Source organism: Propithecus coquereli, unplaced genomic scaffold (genome assembly GCF_000956105.1).
Source record: "Propithecus coquereli isolate 6110/MARCELLA unplaced genomic scaffold, Pcoq_1.0 Scaffold268, whole genome shotgun sequence".
Taxonomy (NCBI): domain Eukaryota; kingdom Metazoa; phylum Chordata; class Mammalia; order Primates; family Indriidae; genus Propithecus; species Propithecus coquereli.
The window spans coordinates 360,829-380,213 of record NW_012148263.1 but is presented as its reverse complement, the minus strand read 5'-3'; the positions used below and the strand labels follow the sequence as shown (position 1 = coordinate 380,213).

The following is a 19,385-nucleotide window of genomic DNA, read 5'->3' as shown; positions in this document are numbered from 1 at the left end:
TTTTTATTTATTTATTTTTTGGGTTGGGGAGAGGGGATGGATTAGTTATACCCAGTTTTTTCTATCTTTTTATTCTAGATATTACAACAATATAGCCTAATTCATCATAGTCTGTTTAAAATTATTCTTGTATCACTTCACATAAAATATAAGACCCTTGGAATAATTTATGTCATCCCCTTCCTTTGTGCTATCATCATATATTTTACATCCAGATGTATTATAAACCCTACAAATTCGATGTTATAAATTTTAATTTAAACAGTTGCTTTTTAAAGAAATTCAGGAAAAAAAAAGACATTCTTACATTTACCCACATATTTACCACTTCTAATACTCTTCATTCCTTCCAGAAGATTTAAGTTTCCACCTGGTACTGTTTCCTTTCAGCCTGAAGAATTTCCTTTAGCCTTTCCTATAGTGCAGGCCTACTTGCAATGGAGTTTCTCAGCTTTCATTTATCTAACAGATATTTTCATTTTTGAAGGAAATTTTCGCTAGAATTCTAGGTTGAGAACTTTTGTACTTCAGCATTCTAAAGAGGTCATTCCATTTGTCCTTTGGTTTTGGTTGCTTCTTAGGAGAAGTTCGGTGTTAATTGTACTGTTGTTCCCTTGTATGTAACTTGTCTTGTTTCTCTGCAAGATTTTCTCCTATCTCTGGTTTATTGTATGTGTAAGTGTGGTTTCCTTTGTATTTATCATGCTTGCAGTTCACTGAGCTCCTTGGGTGTGTAATATTAATGTTTTTTTCACCAAGTTTAGGAAACTTTAGGCCACTATTTCTTCAAATATTTTTTCTATCCCATTCTTTTTCTATTATCCTTTTGGGACATCAACCATGCATATATTAGATTACCTGATACTGTTTCGTAAGTCACTGAAGTTTTGTTAATTTTTTCCCCAATCTTTTCCATATTTCTAGATTGGTTAAATTCTATTGATCTATCTTCAAGTTCACTGAACCTTTCTTCTGACATCTCTGATGTGTTAAGCCAATTCAGTGAAGTTTTCATTTCAGGTATTGTAATTTTCAATTCTAGAGTTTCCATTTGATTCCTTTTTATAGGTTCTTTTTTCTTTCTTTTTTTTTTTTTTTTGCCAAGATTCCCCATTTCTTTACTCATCATGACTACCTTTTCCACTAAGTCCTTGAAATATTTATAACAGTGGCTTTAAAGTTGATGTCTGCTAATTCCAATATGTAGATCATCTAGGGGTATACTTCTACTAATTGTTTTTTCTCTGGATTATGTACCATAATTCCCTGTTTGTTCTCAAGATGTTAATGTTTCATTGTACACTGGACATTATGGATGAAACATTGTAGAGACTGTAAGTTCAGTTACCTTCCTTTGAACAGTTACATCACTAGCTGATCACCCTGTGGGTTGGTTTTATACTTTGCTCCTACTATACTGTTTATTCTTTTTTTTTTTTTTTTGAGACAGGGTCTCACTCTATTGCCCAGGTTAGAGTGCAGTGCCCTCATTATAGCTCACAGCGATCTCAAACTCCTGGGTTCAAGCAATCCTCTTGTCTCAGTCTCCCAAGTAGCTGGGACTACAGGCACACACCACCATGCTTGACGCCAGGAATTTGAGACTAGCTGGAGCAAGAGCGAGACCCTCATCTTGCTACGTTGCTCATGCTGGTCTGGGATCAAGTGATCCTCCTTCCTTGGCCTCCCAAAGTGCTAGGATTACAGATGTGAGCTACCATGTCCAGCCCATGTATCTATTTTTTTTTTTTTTTTGAGACAGAGTCTCGCTCTGTTGCCCGGGCTAGAGTGCTGTGGTGTCAACTTAGTTCATAGCAACCTCCAACTCCCGGGCTCAAGCAATCCTCCTGCCTCAGCCTCCCGAGTAGCTGGGACTACAGGTGTGCACCACCATGCCTGGCTAATTTTTTTTTTTTTCCATTTTTAGTTGCCCAGCTAACTTTTTCTATTTTTAGTAGAGATGGGGTCTCGTTCTTGCTCAGGCTTGTCTCTAACTCCTGACTTCAAGCGATTCTCCTGCCTTGGCCTCCCAGAGTGCTAGGATTACAGGCATGAGCCATTGCAGCCAGCCCCATGTGTCTACTTTTAAAAAGTCAACTTCATCCCTCTAGTTGCCCATGCCCAAATCCTTGGAATTATCCTTGACTCGCCTCTTCCTCTTACTCCCCGTATCTAATCCTCTAAGCACTATCTTTAAAATAGATCCAGAATGGGATCCATTTTTACCACTTCCACTGCTACCAACTGGTCCAAGCCATTATCGTTTCCCCCCCTGGATTATTACAACAGCTTCTTAGCTGGTCTCCTTGGCCCCTTCATTCTATTCTTCACATAACACTCCCCACAGCTTGAGTGATCCCACTAAAATACAAGTCAAACAATGTCATTCCTCTGCTTAAACCTCTCCAATGCCTTCCCATCTTATTCACAGTAACAGCCTTATAATGGCCCAAAAGGTCCTTTGATACCTAGCTCCTCTATGACCTTTTTGACATTCATTCCTATGATTCACCCCCTCCCTCATTTTTTCCAGCTACAAGAGCTTTCTCTTATCTCTTGGACACTCCAGGCATACTTCTATTTCGGGGCTTTTGTTCTGGGTACTGTTACTGTTAGCTATTTCTGTAACACCCTTATCCCAAATAGTCACATGGCTCAATCTCTCACCATCTTTAGATCTTTGCTGAAATGTTACTTTCTCAGTGAAGCCTTCTCTGGCTAGACCTTTTAATATTTTAACTTCTTTCACTGAATCCATCATTTTCTATTCCCCTTCCTTAATTCTTTTTTGCTCATCTCATTTATAACCATCCAATATACATATAATTTTTTTTTGTTGTTGTTTATTGTCTATCAGTACTAACCTATACGATCCACAAGGGCAGGGATTTTGGTATGTTTTGTTCACTACTGTTCTCTCTAGAGCCTAGAACAGTGTCTGGCATATAGTAGGCACCAACAAAGTACCTGTCGAATAAATGATTGAATCAATGATGTATTTTGTTCTTTAGCTATCAAAGAAAAAAATACTGCAGAGCTTATGTGTGAAAATATCAGCGGGTGAAAACTAAGTCAACTTCAATGTACTGAGCATTTATGTTTAAAACATCATGGAAGTTTCTTTTACATTGCCCATAAGCTGTATGAGTGAGGACATTTGATATTACATGGAAGTTGTGTATTATTTCTATGTATAACAGGTCTCCCAAAAGTAGACAAGAGCTACTTTTTCTACAGGAATGAAATTTCAAAGATGAATTTGTTAACAATCTATTAGTATGCTTGGTATAAATTTTAGAAATCTATAGCAGTGGGTTATACAAGTAATTCAGGTGATAGCACATGTGGAATACATGGTGTTCTTTGAAGAATATTTACTAAATGCTTTTATGCCACTAGTAATAATATGATCCTTATCACTGAGGATCTTAAAGACTAGGGAAAGAGATGGACAAAAGTAATGACCACACAGTGTGCCAGATGTTATTGCTAATGTGGCTAAAGAAACAAAGTAAGGGAATAGGTGGCCAGAGGTTTAAAATAACTTCCATAAAAAGCTGATAATCTGGGGCTTGAAGGACAACAGATTATACAGGTAAAAAAGAAAATAAAGGAATTTCTAAGTAGAGCATATGCAAAAGCATGACTATTAAAGAGCACAAGTTAAAGGAACTACAAGAACTAGCTTGGTGAAGCTACATATGGAGAACATAAAAGATGAGGCTGGATGAGACATGAAGAGGCTGGAACATCAATCAATAGCTTGTTTACTTCCAGCATATAACTAGGAAAACATTTACTTGTAGAAGATGAATACATTACAGTACAGCAATATAAAACTGTAAGTATAAACTCTAAGACCCATAAAAAACCACCAAGGTAATCATGACTAATAGCTAATTGAGTATCTGATATTCACTTGCTACATGTTAATTTAAACTGTATACTTAGTTGCTTACTATTGCTTGTTAGCAATGACCTAAGTGGGCATCAAAAATTTATACTTATTGGAGAAAAATTCTTAAAACTGAGAAAATTCTATTAATTCCTTTTCCAGTACAAGGGCCACATTATTTGATTCTGAGTGGTAGAAATATTTGATTTAAAATACCATTGTGTAGCAGGAAGACAGAATCAAAGACTCAATGATTTAGAGCCTTGTTACAGAAAATTTGGGAGGTATTCTTTCAGATACCCAAGTCACATAGTAAGTGTAGCTTTGAAGAGACTACTAACTAGCAGTCTTGGATATCTAGGAAACAAGGAGGAAATAGGAAGTAAGCAAAAACATCTGTGGAACAACCAGAGAATGCCAAGCCCAGGTACTTTATTCATAGGCAAACGTCCAAACATCCTCACTCAAAGCCTTTTATTCTTATGTATAATTTTAACAAACACAGTATCCTCACTCAGGACATTAGCAGTAAAAAATGGAGATGGGTGATAGGGATTGGAATAAGATGGTATACTCTGGTTCACTGTTATTACAAGAAATTTAAGGTGACAGCTTTACTTAGAGAGATAGAGAAAAACTATATAAAGCAAACACAGGAACACAAAAGCATAGCAGTTCAAGGCATTTAGCTGGAGTAAACATCTGCACACACCTTTAAGCAGCCCTGAAAACATCACTAAATCAGAGTACCATATAATAATTAATATTATCAATGATAGCCCCCCAAGTCATCTAGAAAATGTAACTTACGTTCAATGAACTCTTTTTTAGAAGGCAGGGAAGCATGTAATACATTTTGGAAAAATCCATCAAAATAGTTAAAACAAAAAGCATGGATGCTTAAAACTGTAGGCTTTGGTAAATAATCTCAAAACCTCATGTCTTATTTCTCCATTGTCATTCCAACATTTTAAATTTGTTAAGGCCTGAAAACAATGTAGCTTCTAATGGGTCTATTTTATACTTAAAGTAGCCTAATCATTCTACAGAATTTTATCGTCTTAAAATCACTGGATAGAACAGAGGTTCTTAACTTGAGAACTGTGGATGGACTTCGGGTCTATGAAATCCTCATGTGTATATGCAGTGTTCCAGAAGTAGGGGGCCCATAGCTATCTAATTCTTAAAGAAGATTATAAATCAAAAGAGACTTTAGAATATTGGTTTAGATTAAAAAAATGCTTTAAATGAGAAAAAATAACTCATTTATAGAGAATGACTAACTTATCTTAAATTTAAATGTACTGTTAATATAAAATAATTAGCACCTATGCTATACCTCAGTGAAAATATTTATATAGTAATCAATATAACGTATAATTTCTAAAACATTCAAAATATGCTTAGCTTAGAAAAATCCTGTCTGGAATGGCAAGTACATAGCCTATTGATTTTAGTTATTTGAATATGTATATGCTGTAAAAAGTTATCTGTGTGCCTAAAAATAAAATGCATTTCGTTTCTTATATCTTACTAATATATTTGGACATTTGTACTCATTCTGGCTAAGCCGTTCCTAAGGAAGAATTAAATAAAAATTTTTTCTTATCACTCTACTACTCAAGAATCTCTACTGAAGCACTCTACTTAACATGTGTCTACATTCTGCTGAAAGCACCCTATGTCTGATGTTTGTGTTACCATTCCAGAGACTCTCTGCTGTTAAGAGAGAAATTCTGCAGAAATTCTCTTAACAGATCTTTACTTAATAGATTTGATGGATTAACTGAAACTCTCCATCTCCTCTGTAAAACATATTGCGTGATGCCCATGGGAGGCTGAATGCTTGTGGTTGCTAGGCTACTCTCTATTAAGCCTGCACCCTTCTGCTTCCATTGGTTAGGCTGTTTTGCTTATCAAGTCCATTGGGTTTGTTCCCACACCAATTTATGCGAGTTTTCCATGTAATTATAATTTACTTAAATATTATGTAAGGTGACAAAATAAGTGCCCCCTACCAAGAGGCTTATTATTTATTTGAAAAGAAAGAAAATGCTTTAAAAAGCTAAGAAGGAGACCCATACCTACACAAAAAAAGATGATTTATATGGAGGTATGACAGCTCTAAAAGACTGGGGTGATTATCCTGAAAATCTAAAACGATTCTGTACTTTTGGATTATTTTTCAATTTTCTAAGTTCTAGATTTACTTTGATGAAATCACCTGAAAACTGATGCATTATGGGTATATTTACACAAGAAAGACAAAAGAGGAAATCCAATCTATAGCTCTATAGTCAAAAGGTCTTGGTTCTCTATCAAAAGACTGGTAAACAAATACATAAATATTTAAGATATGTATGCATCTTTTTATTTTTTAATGATTCTTACTTTGACCTTTTTGATTAAGTGAACATCTTTGGATCCTGATCACTTTTGATGAAAGGGATTCTACTGTGTGCAATCTAGATGCTAAATTCTTCTTGCTAAAATATGAGAAGCTGATGGCCTTCTATGAATAATGCTTACCCCAAAGGAATAAACTTAAAAGGAGGACATTTTAAGCATTGTGTCAATCTACTGAGGCACAAATTTTACCTCTGTGGAGCTCTCGAATCACATCATAAGAAGATAGCTTTTTAAAAACAAGTATTAGGTCATTAAATATGAAATGTCCGATTTTGAATCAAAGTTTCTTATGTCTCAAACAAGAATCAGTAAAATTAATCAAAGTATGTGCCTAAATTATTGACACAGTTTTGCCATCTTAATGGTAGCTTGTTTATGCCAGCAGCAAATGAAGCCTGGAGAGTGAGTGGCAATGAAATGGCAAAAGGTATTTTCCACAGCTTCTTGATAATTGAGTATTTTTCCTTGCAGTGGCTCAAAGCCTAGAAGAAGTGGCTGTCAGTTGTGCAAGGTCCGGTGAATACAGTGGATGACAGAGAGTTTCCAAGTCCAGTCTCTGTAGTTTCAGCAGCATTGTTTGTGCAACACATGGTCTTGCAAGAGGATTAGTCTGTCTCTATTGACCAGTTTCTGCTGCTTAATCGCAAGGATTCTCATTTCATCCAATTGGTTGCAGTAGACATCCGCTGTAATTGACTGACCAGGTTTCATGAAGCTGTAGTGGATAACACCAGCACTGGGCCACCAAATAGATACCATTAGCTTTTTTTTGATGAATATTCGGTTTTGGACTGCGTTTCGGCACTTCATATTTAACCAACCATTGTGTCAAATGCTTGCAAATTGTCAAAAAGAATCTATTTTTCATCACACGTAACAACATGGTGTAGAAATGTTTCACCTTTATGTCATGACAGCAAGGAAAGGCAAGCTTCGAGATGATTTCTCTTCTGACGTTCGTTTAATTCACGTGGTACCTGTCTATCCAGCTTTCTTACCATGTCGATTTGTTTCAAATAATCCAATATAGTTGGACTAGTAATGTCAAACCTTGGTGCTAATTCATGTGTAGGTTGAGATGGATTTGCTTTTGCTACAGCTTTCAGCTCATCATTACCCCATTATCCACCTTGGTCTCAGGTTGCTCACGTAGCTCATTTTCAAGATTGAAATCATCAGAATGGAACTTCTCAAACCATCCATCTACTGTGTGTTCATCAGCCACATCCTTCCCAAACACTTTGTTGATACTTTGAGCTATATGCATTGCACTCGTTCCATGACGGAACTCATACTCGAAAATAACAGGAATTTTTGACTTATCCATGGTTTCACAAAAATTGCTTTAAAAAAAATTTGAAAGATAATCACAAGCCAAACCATGTGTTTGAAAGAATGAGGATGTATCTTCACAATAAAAATAAAACAAATGTCAAAGTGAAATGTCAGAGATATCAACTGTCAAACTTAGTACTTAAGGAGACTGGACATTTCATACTTAATAACCTAATAGCCCATTTGTGAAGGTAACAGTTTTCTCAGGAGGCAAATTATTAAATCTTCCATCTTGGGGGGTTAGCTTGGCCAACAGCCTAGAAGGAATCTGATAATTATACAGGGATCACAATCTATGGTATGACTGTGGGAATTTTTGGCTGATATTTTTCCAGCAAACCATGGAAATATTCTCATTTATTAGGTATTGAATCTTAATAATTTGGCTCTGAGAGTTAAAGAAATTTCCAAGTTCTAAGAGGTTTAAGAGTTGCTCCTTATATACTGATTGTAAAATAGCCAGGATTTTTAGAAAACAGAGCACACTGAAGGAACACCATGTTTAGCAAGACAAGAAACGTGAGAAAAATGTTATTACATGGTGTCACTAGTCATACATTTATTTCATTTTTAGTGTGTATGTATCACTGTGAGAAATTGTAAACTACAGTAATATTAGTGAAAGGATTCACTGGAGTCACATTAAGCAGCAAAAAAAAAAAAAATCTTCACCAAGAACCAGGAAAAACCCCACAATAAAGCATAAACACAACTACCTGGCTGTTTGTGGTAGGTGAGCTCTCTGCTTGTTAAGCAGAACCATCGTTTCTTGAAATTCTTTTTTCCAATCCGAGTTCTTCCCTGAGCTCTTTTATACATCTCACTGTCAAAGTAACAGATGAAAACATTTAGCTACAAAAATTAACATAGTTAATCCAAAACAAAGAATTACCCTCTCATTTTAAATGACATGAATAGTTGTGTAAGATTATATTAAATATATGAAAATACCTTTGCCATCTATGACTCTTGCATTTATTTTGGCCACACTAAGGGAATAAAGTTTTAATTTAATATTCTTATTTGTGCTACATAGAACAAAAAAGGCCAAATGAGTGACCCCCTCTCTTCCAATAATAACCACTCTACTTTAAGACTGAATAGTGCTATTACTTTTTCAAAGCACTCTAATACCTACAATCTTACTATAATTGCAAAACTTTTTAATAATAATTGCAAAACTCTGGGTCTGCATGGCCAGGGAGTCATGCCTTTCTGACATAAAGTTTGTAGGATAGTGAGGGTGACTTACCTGACCGATGTCTTAGGCAGTTCTAGCACAGAACACAAACCCAGATCTCCTCACTCTCAGACTCATGCTTTTTGTACTTACTTAATGTCTATACTGACACATTATTTTCATTTCTAATTTCATTAAATTACCCTTCTTTCAGGTGCACAGGCTCACTCGTACCACTGGTCTCTTTAGTTTCAGTAGATGAAATTTCATCCAAGAACTAAACGGGAAAATGGGCAAATATTATACTGTGCAATAAGGTACATTATAAAGAATTCAGTTTATCTTACATGTCATTGATTATATTGTGAAGTTATTCAATATTAAAAAATAGACATAATAGTAATTTATAAAACAAAACACATTTAATTGTAGAAGTCGCTAATTTACAAATGACAGGTATTTTAAAAAGTTTATTCTTAAGTTATTTGAAACCCAAAATATATTTCCCTATAGAAACAAATCAAACCAAAATTCCTTAACTGAAATTGTGAAATACATAAAGCTCTGAATTTAGACAGTTTATTTTTTTATCTTTGATTCATAGTAAACTCATTTGGGGATATAACTTAACCTGAATTGGTGTAAGGCTATTTATAGTCTGAATTTATCTTACTTAGTGTGAGTATTCACATATTAATACTATGCTACATAAAAATTAATGTATTTGATTATGCAGTGCTACCCTAGGCTCCACTGGGGCTGTTACATATAGTATATACTGATTACCTTTTGAGACTCTGAAAAACTGAATTCTGAAATACTTCTGGTCCCTAAGATTTTACATATAGGATTATGAACCTTTACTGTAGGTCAAGGATCACCAAACTATGGCCCAGCGGGCCGAATCTGACCAGCAGCCTGTTTTTGTAAGAATACACATTCAGCATCCCAAATCCAAAAATCCCAAATCCTCCTAAATCCAAAACTTTCTGAGTGCCAATTTAACATTCAAAGGAAACACTTGTGGGAGTGTTTTGAATTTTGGATCTTCACATCAAGGGATGTTCAACTAGTGAGAACATATATAAAGAAAATATCTCAAAATCTGAAAAAATCTGAAATCTAAAACACTTCTGGTTCCAAGCATTTTGGATAAGGGATATTCAACTTGTAGTTGTTACATTTTTAAAGGGTTACAAAAACAAAGAAGAATATGTGGCAGAGACCTTATGTGACCAGCAAAGCCTAAAATATTTTCTCACTGGCCCTTTACACAAAAGAGTTTGCTGACTTCTACTACATGTAACTGATTTTAGCCCTGAAAGATGGTCTTTCACAGTTATAAATGAAATGTTGAGTGGGTTCTTTGAGATAACCTGGAAATCGAATTACCATTTATAAACTTCCTATGGAGAATGTGGGAATGCGGTAGCTCAATAAAATTGGGAATATCCATCTTTAGCAATGGCAAGTTTCCCAGGGAAGAGCATTTCACTTCATAAATATGCTACCTTGGCTGGGCTTGGTGGCTCAGCCTGTAATCCCAGTACTTTGGGAGGCTGAGGTGAGATGATCACTTGAGATCAGGAGTTCAAGACCAGTCTGGGCAACATAGCAAGACCTAGTCTCTACCCCCACCAAAAAAAAAAAAAAAAAAAAGCTACCATGACTGTTCAACGGCTTCCTAGCATGTAGACATCTCTTCATGGGAAAGGGAAATTAGCAGTTCAAGGAATAACTCTTGTTCTTACAGAAGAGACCTATTTTGCCCCCTAAATGAACTATCCATTTGTTTAGTTCATTAGTTGGATATTACAAACTCAGAGAAGGTCTGAATTTCCTTACTTTTTCCTTTATACTTTTCTATGTTGTTCTGCTTAGGACTTAAAAACAAAGCACATTCCAGTAAGGATGATATTGAGGTTCCAGTGCCAGATGTAAAGTAGAATTTCTAGAAACAATTTTCCTAGACTGGCTATAGGTTGCCCACCAGAGCCCATACCTGTGGGGTTTTCAAATGGAATGTTTACTTCTAGTTTGCTGGAAGGAAATCTTGGTAAGTGAAAAAACAAGAACAAAGTTCCTTTTGCATTATATGTGGATCATGCGAGTACAGGTATCTAAGCTAAGGGAACGAAATAAGTGTCCTATCACATCTTCGGTTCTCACAGATGGACCATGCACTAATGGAAAGTAACAGAATTATTTGAATATTTCATTTCTTAGTATTTACCTGACACCATTGATTAATTTAACAAATATTTATAAATTTATTTATAACAATTATTTAATTTTAAGGAACTATGGGATAAATACAAACATATAAAGTAAAAGAAAACACATTAGTTAAGATGGACTACAGACAGAGTGACTATAGGTCCCAGTTTGCTCACAACCATCCCTGACAAGACCATTCCTATTGTCCCACAATAATCATTAATAGTCAAAGTGTCCTGGTTTAGACACCAAATTATAGGGTCACCCTTTTTATAGAACTATTGAGGTTATCCTTCCTAAACTCTATGGGGAATAGTATACAATTCGGAGTTATAAACTATTTTCTTCAGAAGCGATGGTCAATGTCACTAGTGAAAGTGTCAAAATGAGAAATTTGCCTTCATAAGGTTTTACAATTTCTAGCACTGCACATATCCATACTTAACTCATAAATAATAAATAAAACTAGGATATTAGGGCAAAATATTCTATGCCACCTTAGGAGTCTAGAACCAAATCTGAGATAGGAGGCATACTCTGATAATAGTCCATTAGGATGTGAGTGGGTGACTCAGGGTAGATCAGGAACAGACTAAACTCCTGGCACCCTTAAATCCTTTCTCTGCTGACATTATCAACTCTACACATTTTAGAAGGAAAAAAAAAGTCAGATGCTACCATAGCCTAGGTCATAAAACATGGAAAAACAACCCCAAACAAAAGACAGTACATCATAATCTTGCCAACAAAAGTCTGCCTACACTGTCCCACAAATGGTTCAACAATGTCCTAAAAATAAAAGGGCAGCTTTTTCTTTGCCTATTCTTTTGAAAGACTTTCTTCTCAAAAGTCTTCAATGGTTGCCTTAAAAAAATTTGGCTGAAAGTGCAATATTCTAGATGAAAAAAATTCCAATGGACTTTAACTTTTTAAATCATTTTCATTTACTGAGTCCCTATAAAAGTATTTTTTTGAAAGTCCAAATACATACCTTAACAAAATATACCCTTGGCAATTAACTGCTGATCATGCTACAGAAATTGAATGAAGTCTTTAAAATTTGGCTTTGCTAATTTGGATTCACTAAGTTAGGATTGTGATAAATAAGGTATAGTACTTTCTTCAAGCCTACTTTTGATGTACTTTAAAACAACTTTTCTTTACAAGTTTTCAGGGTTTTACAATAATGTTATATTTTGTTTAGATGATTCAAGACTATAGACTCCAGAAATTAAGGATCCTTTGAAAACATTTTCAACTTCTAAGTACAGTAATTATTGTATGTTGTAGATCTAAGGTTAGGATATTATATACTGTAGGCTTTTGTACATTGTAATTTATAGTAACTTTCCTCAGGTTACTACCATAAATTTATATGGCTAGTGCCCACTACACATCAGGCACCATATTAAGCCTTTACCCCTAGACCAGGAGTTCTCAACCATAGGCAATTTTGTCCCTCAGAGAGCATCTGGCAATGTCTGGAGGCATTTTGGCTGCCAAACACTACTGGCATTTAATGAGCAGAAGCCAGGGATGGTGCTAAATGTTCTACAACACGCAGGCCAGCCCCTCACAAACAAGAATTATCCGGCCCAAAATGTTAAAAGTGACACTCTGAGAAATCCTAGACATTCGTAATAGTGTTACAAATATACTGGCAAAAGTAGCTGTTGTTAAAACTTGTTTAGGTTTTTTTTCAGCTGAAAAATATAGCTTGTATAAGAGGAAAAGGAAGAAAGAGGGAGTCTTTTTGATGGACAGTTTAAACATTATTGTTTTTTTAAACTAGGGACTTGTGGGAATAATATGAAATGTTATTTCCACCCTGCTATATGACAAGAAATGTTAACATTTCCAGAATAAAACAATCATACCTTTTTAACTGCTGTAATATATCCTTCTTCTTGAAACATTTTAAAAAATTCACACATGAATGTCTCTTTGAAACTTGACTAAGAAAAAACAAACACAGAATTTTATGTGTTAAACAGAGAAGTAAGAATATAATGAAGTGTTTTTTTAAGCTGAGGATTAAGGCCTAAAAGGATTCAATATTTCCAGAGAGTTATAGGGCTTGGAGCTTCTGAAGACTTCTTTCAAAGCTGTTAGATGATTATGGCATAGACAAACCAATGAATAGATCACTCCTTCATCTTCTTACTAGAGTGGTTCCCCCTCTTAGGTTTATCAGTTTAAATGAAACTGTCCTCTTTAATAGGTGACTAGGATGCAATATCTACCTAAAAGACAGCTATTGTGTCTGTATATATGTATTGTTCAGTATTGCTTTCTTCTTAATTTGAAAGAAGGTAAGTGAAGAAGAAAGGATCACAGATATAACAACATTCAGAAGTGTGAAAACAAAATAAAAGATGTAAAGACTTACCTTGCTTTTGGATAGACTTCCCCAGCTTCCCAAAGTTTGAATGGTTTTGGAGATGAGAGTTAATGTTCTAATTGTCTGTGCATCCTAAAGAATGTAAAAAAGACCAAAAACTCCTGTTAAGTTTTCAAGAAATATAATTTGTATAAAAAGTAGAATAGAGTGAATGGGCTACATTGCTCTAAAACAGTGACTCAAAAATGTTCATTCAAACTACCAACATAGTTAAAATCTAGCTAAGGCTGGGTAAAACTCACTGGACTAAGGAATTAAGAGACTAAAGAAACCATATGTAATTGACAATTCCTCCCAAAGTAATTTTATTTAATGATGTTTTACTTTTTAAAGTCACAACTTGATCAATACTACAGATATATTAGTTGTTTAGTATACAGTATTCTAAATTGGATTACCCGACAAATTATATTCACTTTCGGGATGTCAAAGGCATCTACCTTTTTCTACCATATACCTTAAAATGTCAGTTTTAAGTTTTCCAAATTTTATGTGTTCAACTTACCTCTCCAAGCATATTCAATATTTTATATGGCTTATGCAATCAACTCTTGTCACCATGGAAGCAAAGACCCAAATACATCTTAGGAAATGAGAAGTCACCCAGTTCATATAGAATCTTACCGGGGGCAACTATTTGGGTCTATTATCCATGGTGTTTTTCAGGCCTGTCTACCTGAAAGAAGTAAATGTAAATAAAATCGACTAAATAGTGTTCCCTCATGAGCCCTTGTTCCTTCTTCTTCTTTTTTTTTTTTTTTGTTCAATTGAGGTATAATTTCCATATGGTGAAATGAATAGGTCTTAAATGTATAGCCTGTTGAGTTTTCACCAATCTATACATCTGTGTAAAAAACTCCTTTATCAAGACATAGACCATTTTTCTTTGTCTTAGGGATTCAAGTACACAGTATCTTCTATCTAAAGACATACCCAGAAAAACTTAGATACAAAAAGCTTTAGTTTAGTTTTTGGTAGACATTTCTTAGTATTTTAATATCCCCACATTGAAAACAGGCAATGAATGTGAAGGGGAAGAGATGATCAGTGTATAAGGCAATCTGGAAAAGAAGGAATATCTGGGATATGATCATTATGATAATACTTATGAAACAGTTACACACCTAAATTAAAATTATTCAGAAAATATTTTAGCTAGAACCTCCAGGATTTCATTTTATCTATAAAAGGTCCCTATAATTCTGTCTTTGAAGAAAATAGAATTTTTAAAGATGTCCTAGTAAACTGAATTTCACCAAGACTTTCCTGTTCAAATTTTATTTTAAATTTAGTGTTTCAGGTCACTACTTCAAAACAAAAAAGAACAAAGCATATTTTATACAATTTCTGCACATCAGAGGTTTGTTTACATGGCTCTGACTACTATCTGACAATCACATCATTCAGATACTGTTGATTTCCTGGTGTAATCTAAACATAAGCTGTACTAAATTTTCTCCTGCCACCATCTGCCACCATAATTTTTCATTGGTGACTCTGCCTTTCATGGATGACTGGGACCTTAGTTATCTGGCAGCCTGGCACCGGTACTTAGTGGATATTATATAGTATTTATTAAATTCGACTGAAATGTTCAATTTCTCACCTCAAAATAACCTGGTATACATTTACATGTCCTATTTTCTCCTTACATTAAACAGCACATGAAATTGCTGTTATTTGGCTATTTTTGATCAAAATAAAACAATTTCATGTGGTCTATATGATTCAACATAATATTTCAAAGGAACAGCTATTGTTTTTTCCAAGGCTATTCCCATTACTTTTTCTCTTGAAGATACTCTTTCTGCTGGGTGCAGTGGCTCACCCCTGTAATCCCAGCTACTCAGGAGGCTGAGGTGGGAGGATCACTAGAGGCCAGGAGTTTGAGACCAGCCTGGGCAATATAGCGAGACCCTGTCTCTGCACCTGCCCCCCGGCCAAAAAAAATTAGTCACTGTGGTGTTGCACACCTGTAGTCAGTCCTAGCTACTCAGGAGGCCAAAACCGGAGGATTGTTTGAGCCCAGGAGTTTGAGGCTGCAGTGAGCTATGACTGTGCCACTGTACTCCAGCCTGGGCAACAGAGGGAGATCCCATCTCTTAAAAAACAAAATGAACAAAAAACCCAAAAAGATATTCTTTCTGACTCCTTCAGGATATCAATATGGCATTTGTAAGCCCCCTCCTCTCTTTAATTTCTCCCTTTCCGCTGGTCTCTTCTCCTCCATTCATAGGTTTTCCCAATTTAGGAAAGACTCATCATGTGACAAGCTCCCTTTCTGAGCTACCACCTTTCATTCATCAAACAGTTACTGAGTATCTACTTGCCATGTGAAACTGTGCCATGTGCTTGAGATACAAAAACCCGAAAAAGATCCAGCCTTTCTCTTAAGGTATCGATAATCCACATGCAAAGATTATAAAGCAGTATGACAAATGCCATGACAGAGAGAGCCACAGGATGGTACAGGCACATGTAAGAGAGGCATGTAACCCAAACTAATGGGTTAGAGAAGTCTGCCTTAGCTGGGTCTTAAAGGAGTTATCAGTGAGAGAATGGGGGACAGAACGAGAAGGTTGGTCCAATCCTTTTGTTTTTCTCACCATGAAACTTCTCAAAAGAGTGGTCTACTATGTCAATGTTAACATAACCCATATTTTAAAATTAGTGTTTTTTAAAAAATTATTCATTCATATATATGTGTACATGCTTGAATTTGCCCGTGTCTTTTTGCAGCAGGGCAAGCTCCCTTTTGATATATTTCCTAGGTAAAACTGCATTTAACTACTTATTCTTTAATCTCCTGCGATCTGATTTTCTTCTCTTCTACTTTACTAAAACTGGTTTCTCAAAATTCAAAGACCATCTACATATAAAATCGAACAACCTTTAATCAGTTCTCTTCCCCAACCGCTCTGCAACTTTCGATACTGATCTTGACAATGTTATCACCTCCAGGTCACTGGGATCATTCCCTGCTTTCAGTTTCTTTGGTACTAATGCCAAAGAAAAATGCTAATATTTGGTACTAATCAGGTGCTAGTTTTATTTTCTTTAATTATTTTTTTTCAGTGTAATCAGGTACTAGTTCTAGATTTACGTATGCAGTATTTTTTAGATTGTACATCTTATGTGTTTGTCTTATTTCCCCAATTAGATTGAAAGGTTCTTAAAAAGTAGGGATAAAAGTAAAGACAAAAGCGAACAAAATTATACGACAGTTTTGAAGTAGTCCTTCTGGTACATACTGATTGGAAAACAGTGACCTCAAATGCAGTTTGTGGTTAGAAGGATTTTATTTCAACATCTGTTACAGGAATATGCAAATCCTAGTCTGAAAACAAAGCAAAGTCACAAGTTCAGAGGTAGGAGTTCTGTTTATGTCGAGAATGCAGCTACCAAGCTTTCATTGCTCCAGAGTTCTGTACGGCCTTAGTAACGCAGCAACAGAAAAGACAGCCTTGTGAACAAAAGGACACTGACCCGCTCTCCGCTGTGGCTACTCAGACCATTTATCCTTTGGCAAGAAAGGGTGTGCTGCTGCCGCTGCAACGTGGTTCTACTCAGTTCTCACAAAGTTAAATGAGTGGCAATGTTGTGCAGCTGTCCAGAAGGATGAGCTGGCATTCAGAAACCAGTTTAAAATCCACATGTCTTCCCTACACTACAGCGAGTTTCCTTACGGAGCATCCTACTCATCACTGAATCTCTGCTGCTGTGCATTATGTTTTGACACATTATAGGTACTTGAATATCTGCCTGCATAAGTGGTTGGAAGGAGCAGGGTTAAGCTCACAGACTGTGAAGACTGACTGAGTTAGAATCCCAGTTTAATCCAGTTCAAATTAAGTAAAATCAAATTATAATTTATTTGTTGTGTGAGCTTGGAGAAGTTACTGTATTGTGATTTTTTTATCTGTAAATGGGGATGATGACGGAATTTACCACATAGGGTTACTAGGAGGACTAAATAAGTTAAAACACATGAAGTAGTTAGAACAAAGTCCAGTACTGAAGTAAGCACTAAATAAATGTTGGCTATTATTATCTGTTATACAAATCAGCAACTAAAAACAATTATATATGATTATAAAATATTTGGAACATAAAAGGTTAAAGAATCAGCAAAAATACACTATATGAGAAGGAATCTCATTAATTATATATATAGTAAAAATAATAAAGAATTTTAAATATTAAGAAAACATGTTGGCTGGGCGCAGTGGCTCATGCCTATAATCCTAGCACTCTGGGAGGCCGAGGCGGGCGGATTGTTTGAGCTCAGGAGTTTGAGACCAGCCTGAACAAGAGTGAGACCCCGTCTCTACTAAAAATAGAAAGAAATTAGCTGGACAACTAAAAATATATAGAAAAAATTAGCTGGGCATGGTGGTGCATGCCTGTAGTCCCAGCTACTCGGGAGGCTGAGGCAGAAGGATTGTTTGAGCCCAGGAGTCTGAGGTTGCTGTGAGCTAGGCGGACACCACAGCACTCTAGCACGGGCAAGAGAGTCAGGCTCTGTCTCAAAAAAAAAAAAAGAAAACGAAAACATGTAAACCTATGCAATGGAGATTTAAATTTCAGTAATCAAATAGGACTGTAGAATAAACAGATTATATATGCTTTAAAAAAATTTAAATCTCATATATTTACAGTATCACTTCATGTGAATAACAAGTAAAGTATGGAGACATCAAATTATGTTCCAATAAAAGTTGCTACACTTTTCAAAAAAGAGCCTCTTCAAATTTCTGGGAAATTTAAAAATAGCTGCAAGATTAAACCATTTTAATAAATTAGGAAAGCAGGTTCTATTTAAAAAAAAAAAACAAACAAATCTAAACCTATAACTAATGGAAAAAAAAAATCCTTGTATTATAGAAATTTAAAAACATACGTAACAGCAGAGGGACAAATATAATAAATCTCCTTTGTACTTATCACCAAGCTTCAACAATTAACATTTTATCACTAGTGTAATATCTTTTAACAATAATGAAAAATAGAATTTTTAGCCTCATGTGAAAGACAGCAATGGCCAAGAGAAATGCTGAGTAAATTTAAGTATCAGTTATAAGAAAACATGGCCAAGTGAAATTGGCTTATTTTACCTTTTCATCTTTATAAAAATAAATAAAAATGGAATAAAGCTTTGAGAAGAACAAACACTTACTGGATGATGAGGTCGCAAATGAAAAGTATGAGGTGATACTACGGCTACAGCAAAGAAACGAAGAAATACAAAGCTGCTCACTGCAGAATATTGAACATGAGGGTCATCTGCAGAAAAAAATGGTGAAATGTCATGCACAAAAACACTAAATTGAAAATCAAAGATGATAAAAATAAAAAATACATAAAAAAACGTAAACTAAATAGGAGAGCAATACAATTTGTCTAGTAAGAACTGAGTTGATGAAATGATAGTAATGGTTATGACTAAACTAAAAGAAAAAACCCTATGACTAAAAAAAAACAAACCCAAAAGAAATAATAAAGAAAATAAAAGGCAAAGCTGCTAGGTTTTCAGAAATATTTTAATTTGAAAAATACCTCTTTCCTAATCTGCAAGAAGAGACTCCTGAAATTACAACAAAAATAAAAGCAGTATCTAGCACTACCTAGTGGTACCACTGAATCCCTTAAGACTAGGATACAAGATTGCTTTCACTTTTAGGTCGTTTCGACTTTCCCCTAAAAATCTTGATAATATCAAAAGTTATGCAATAAACACAATTAGGCAGAAATTTTTACTTTAAAAAAGCTATCAATATTCCATATAAAAATGCAGATGAACTGAACACTCCTTGCGGCTTTGATCATTCACCTACACCCTTCGTTTCAGGCTGTAGTCAATACTTCACCTAACGATCAGATGGTGGAGAAGCAGATGGTAAGGGAAAGAATCTCTGGGTTTGGTATGAGTTTTAACTCTTTTAAGTCTT

At 35.2% G+C, this 19,385-nt stretch overlaps 1 protein-coding gene across 3 annotated transcripts in view; it reads right to left on the bottom strand.

Moving 5' to 3' along the window:
- RASA2 (RAS p21 protein activator 2) overlaps nt 1-19,385 on the bottom strand; it is a 131,775-nt gene that overhangs the window by 11,251 nt on the left and 101,139 nt on the right. The window contains exons 15-20 of one of the 3 annotated variants that reach the window (XM_012647427.1): nt 18,614-18,720; nt 13,426-13,509; nt 12,914-12,991; nt 9,023-9,096; nt 8,356-8,462; nt 4,706-4,717 (exon numbers count right to left, since the gene is read on the bottom strand). In XM_012647427.1, coding sequence (XP_012502881.1) covers nt 4,706-4,717; nt 8,356-8,462; nt 9,023-9,096; nt 12,914-12,991; nt 13,426-13,509; nt 18,614-18,720 — 462 coding nt within the window. Of the gene's footprint in view, nt 1-4,705; nt 4,718-8,352; nt 8,463-9,022; nt 9,097-12,913; nt 12,992-13,425; nt 13,510-18,613; nt 18,721-19,385 lie in introns of all 3 variants that reach the window. The other 2 variants (XM_012647426.1, XM_012647425.1) reach the window with 2 other exon arrangements.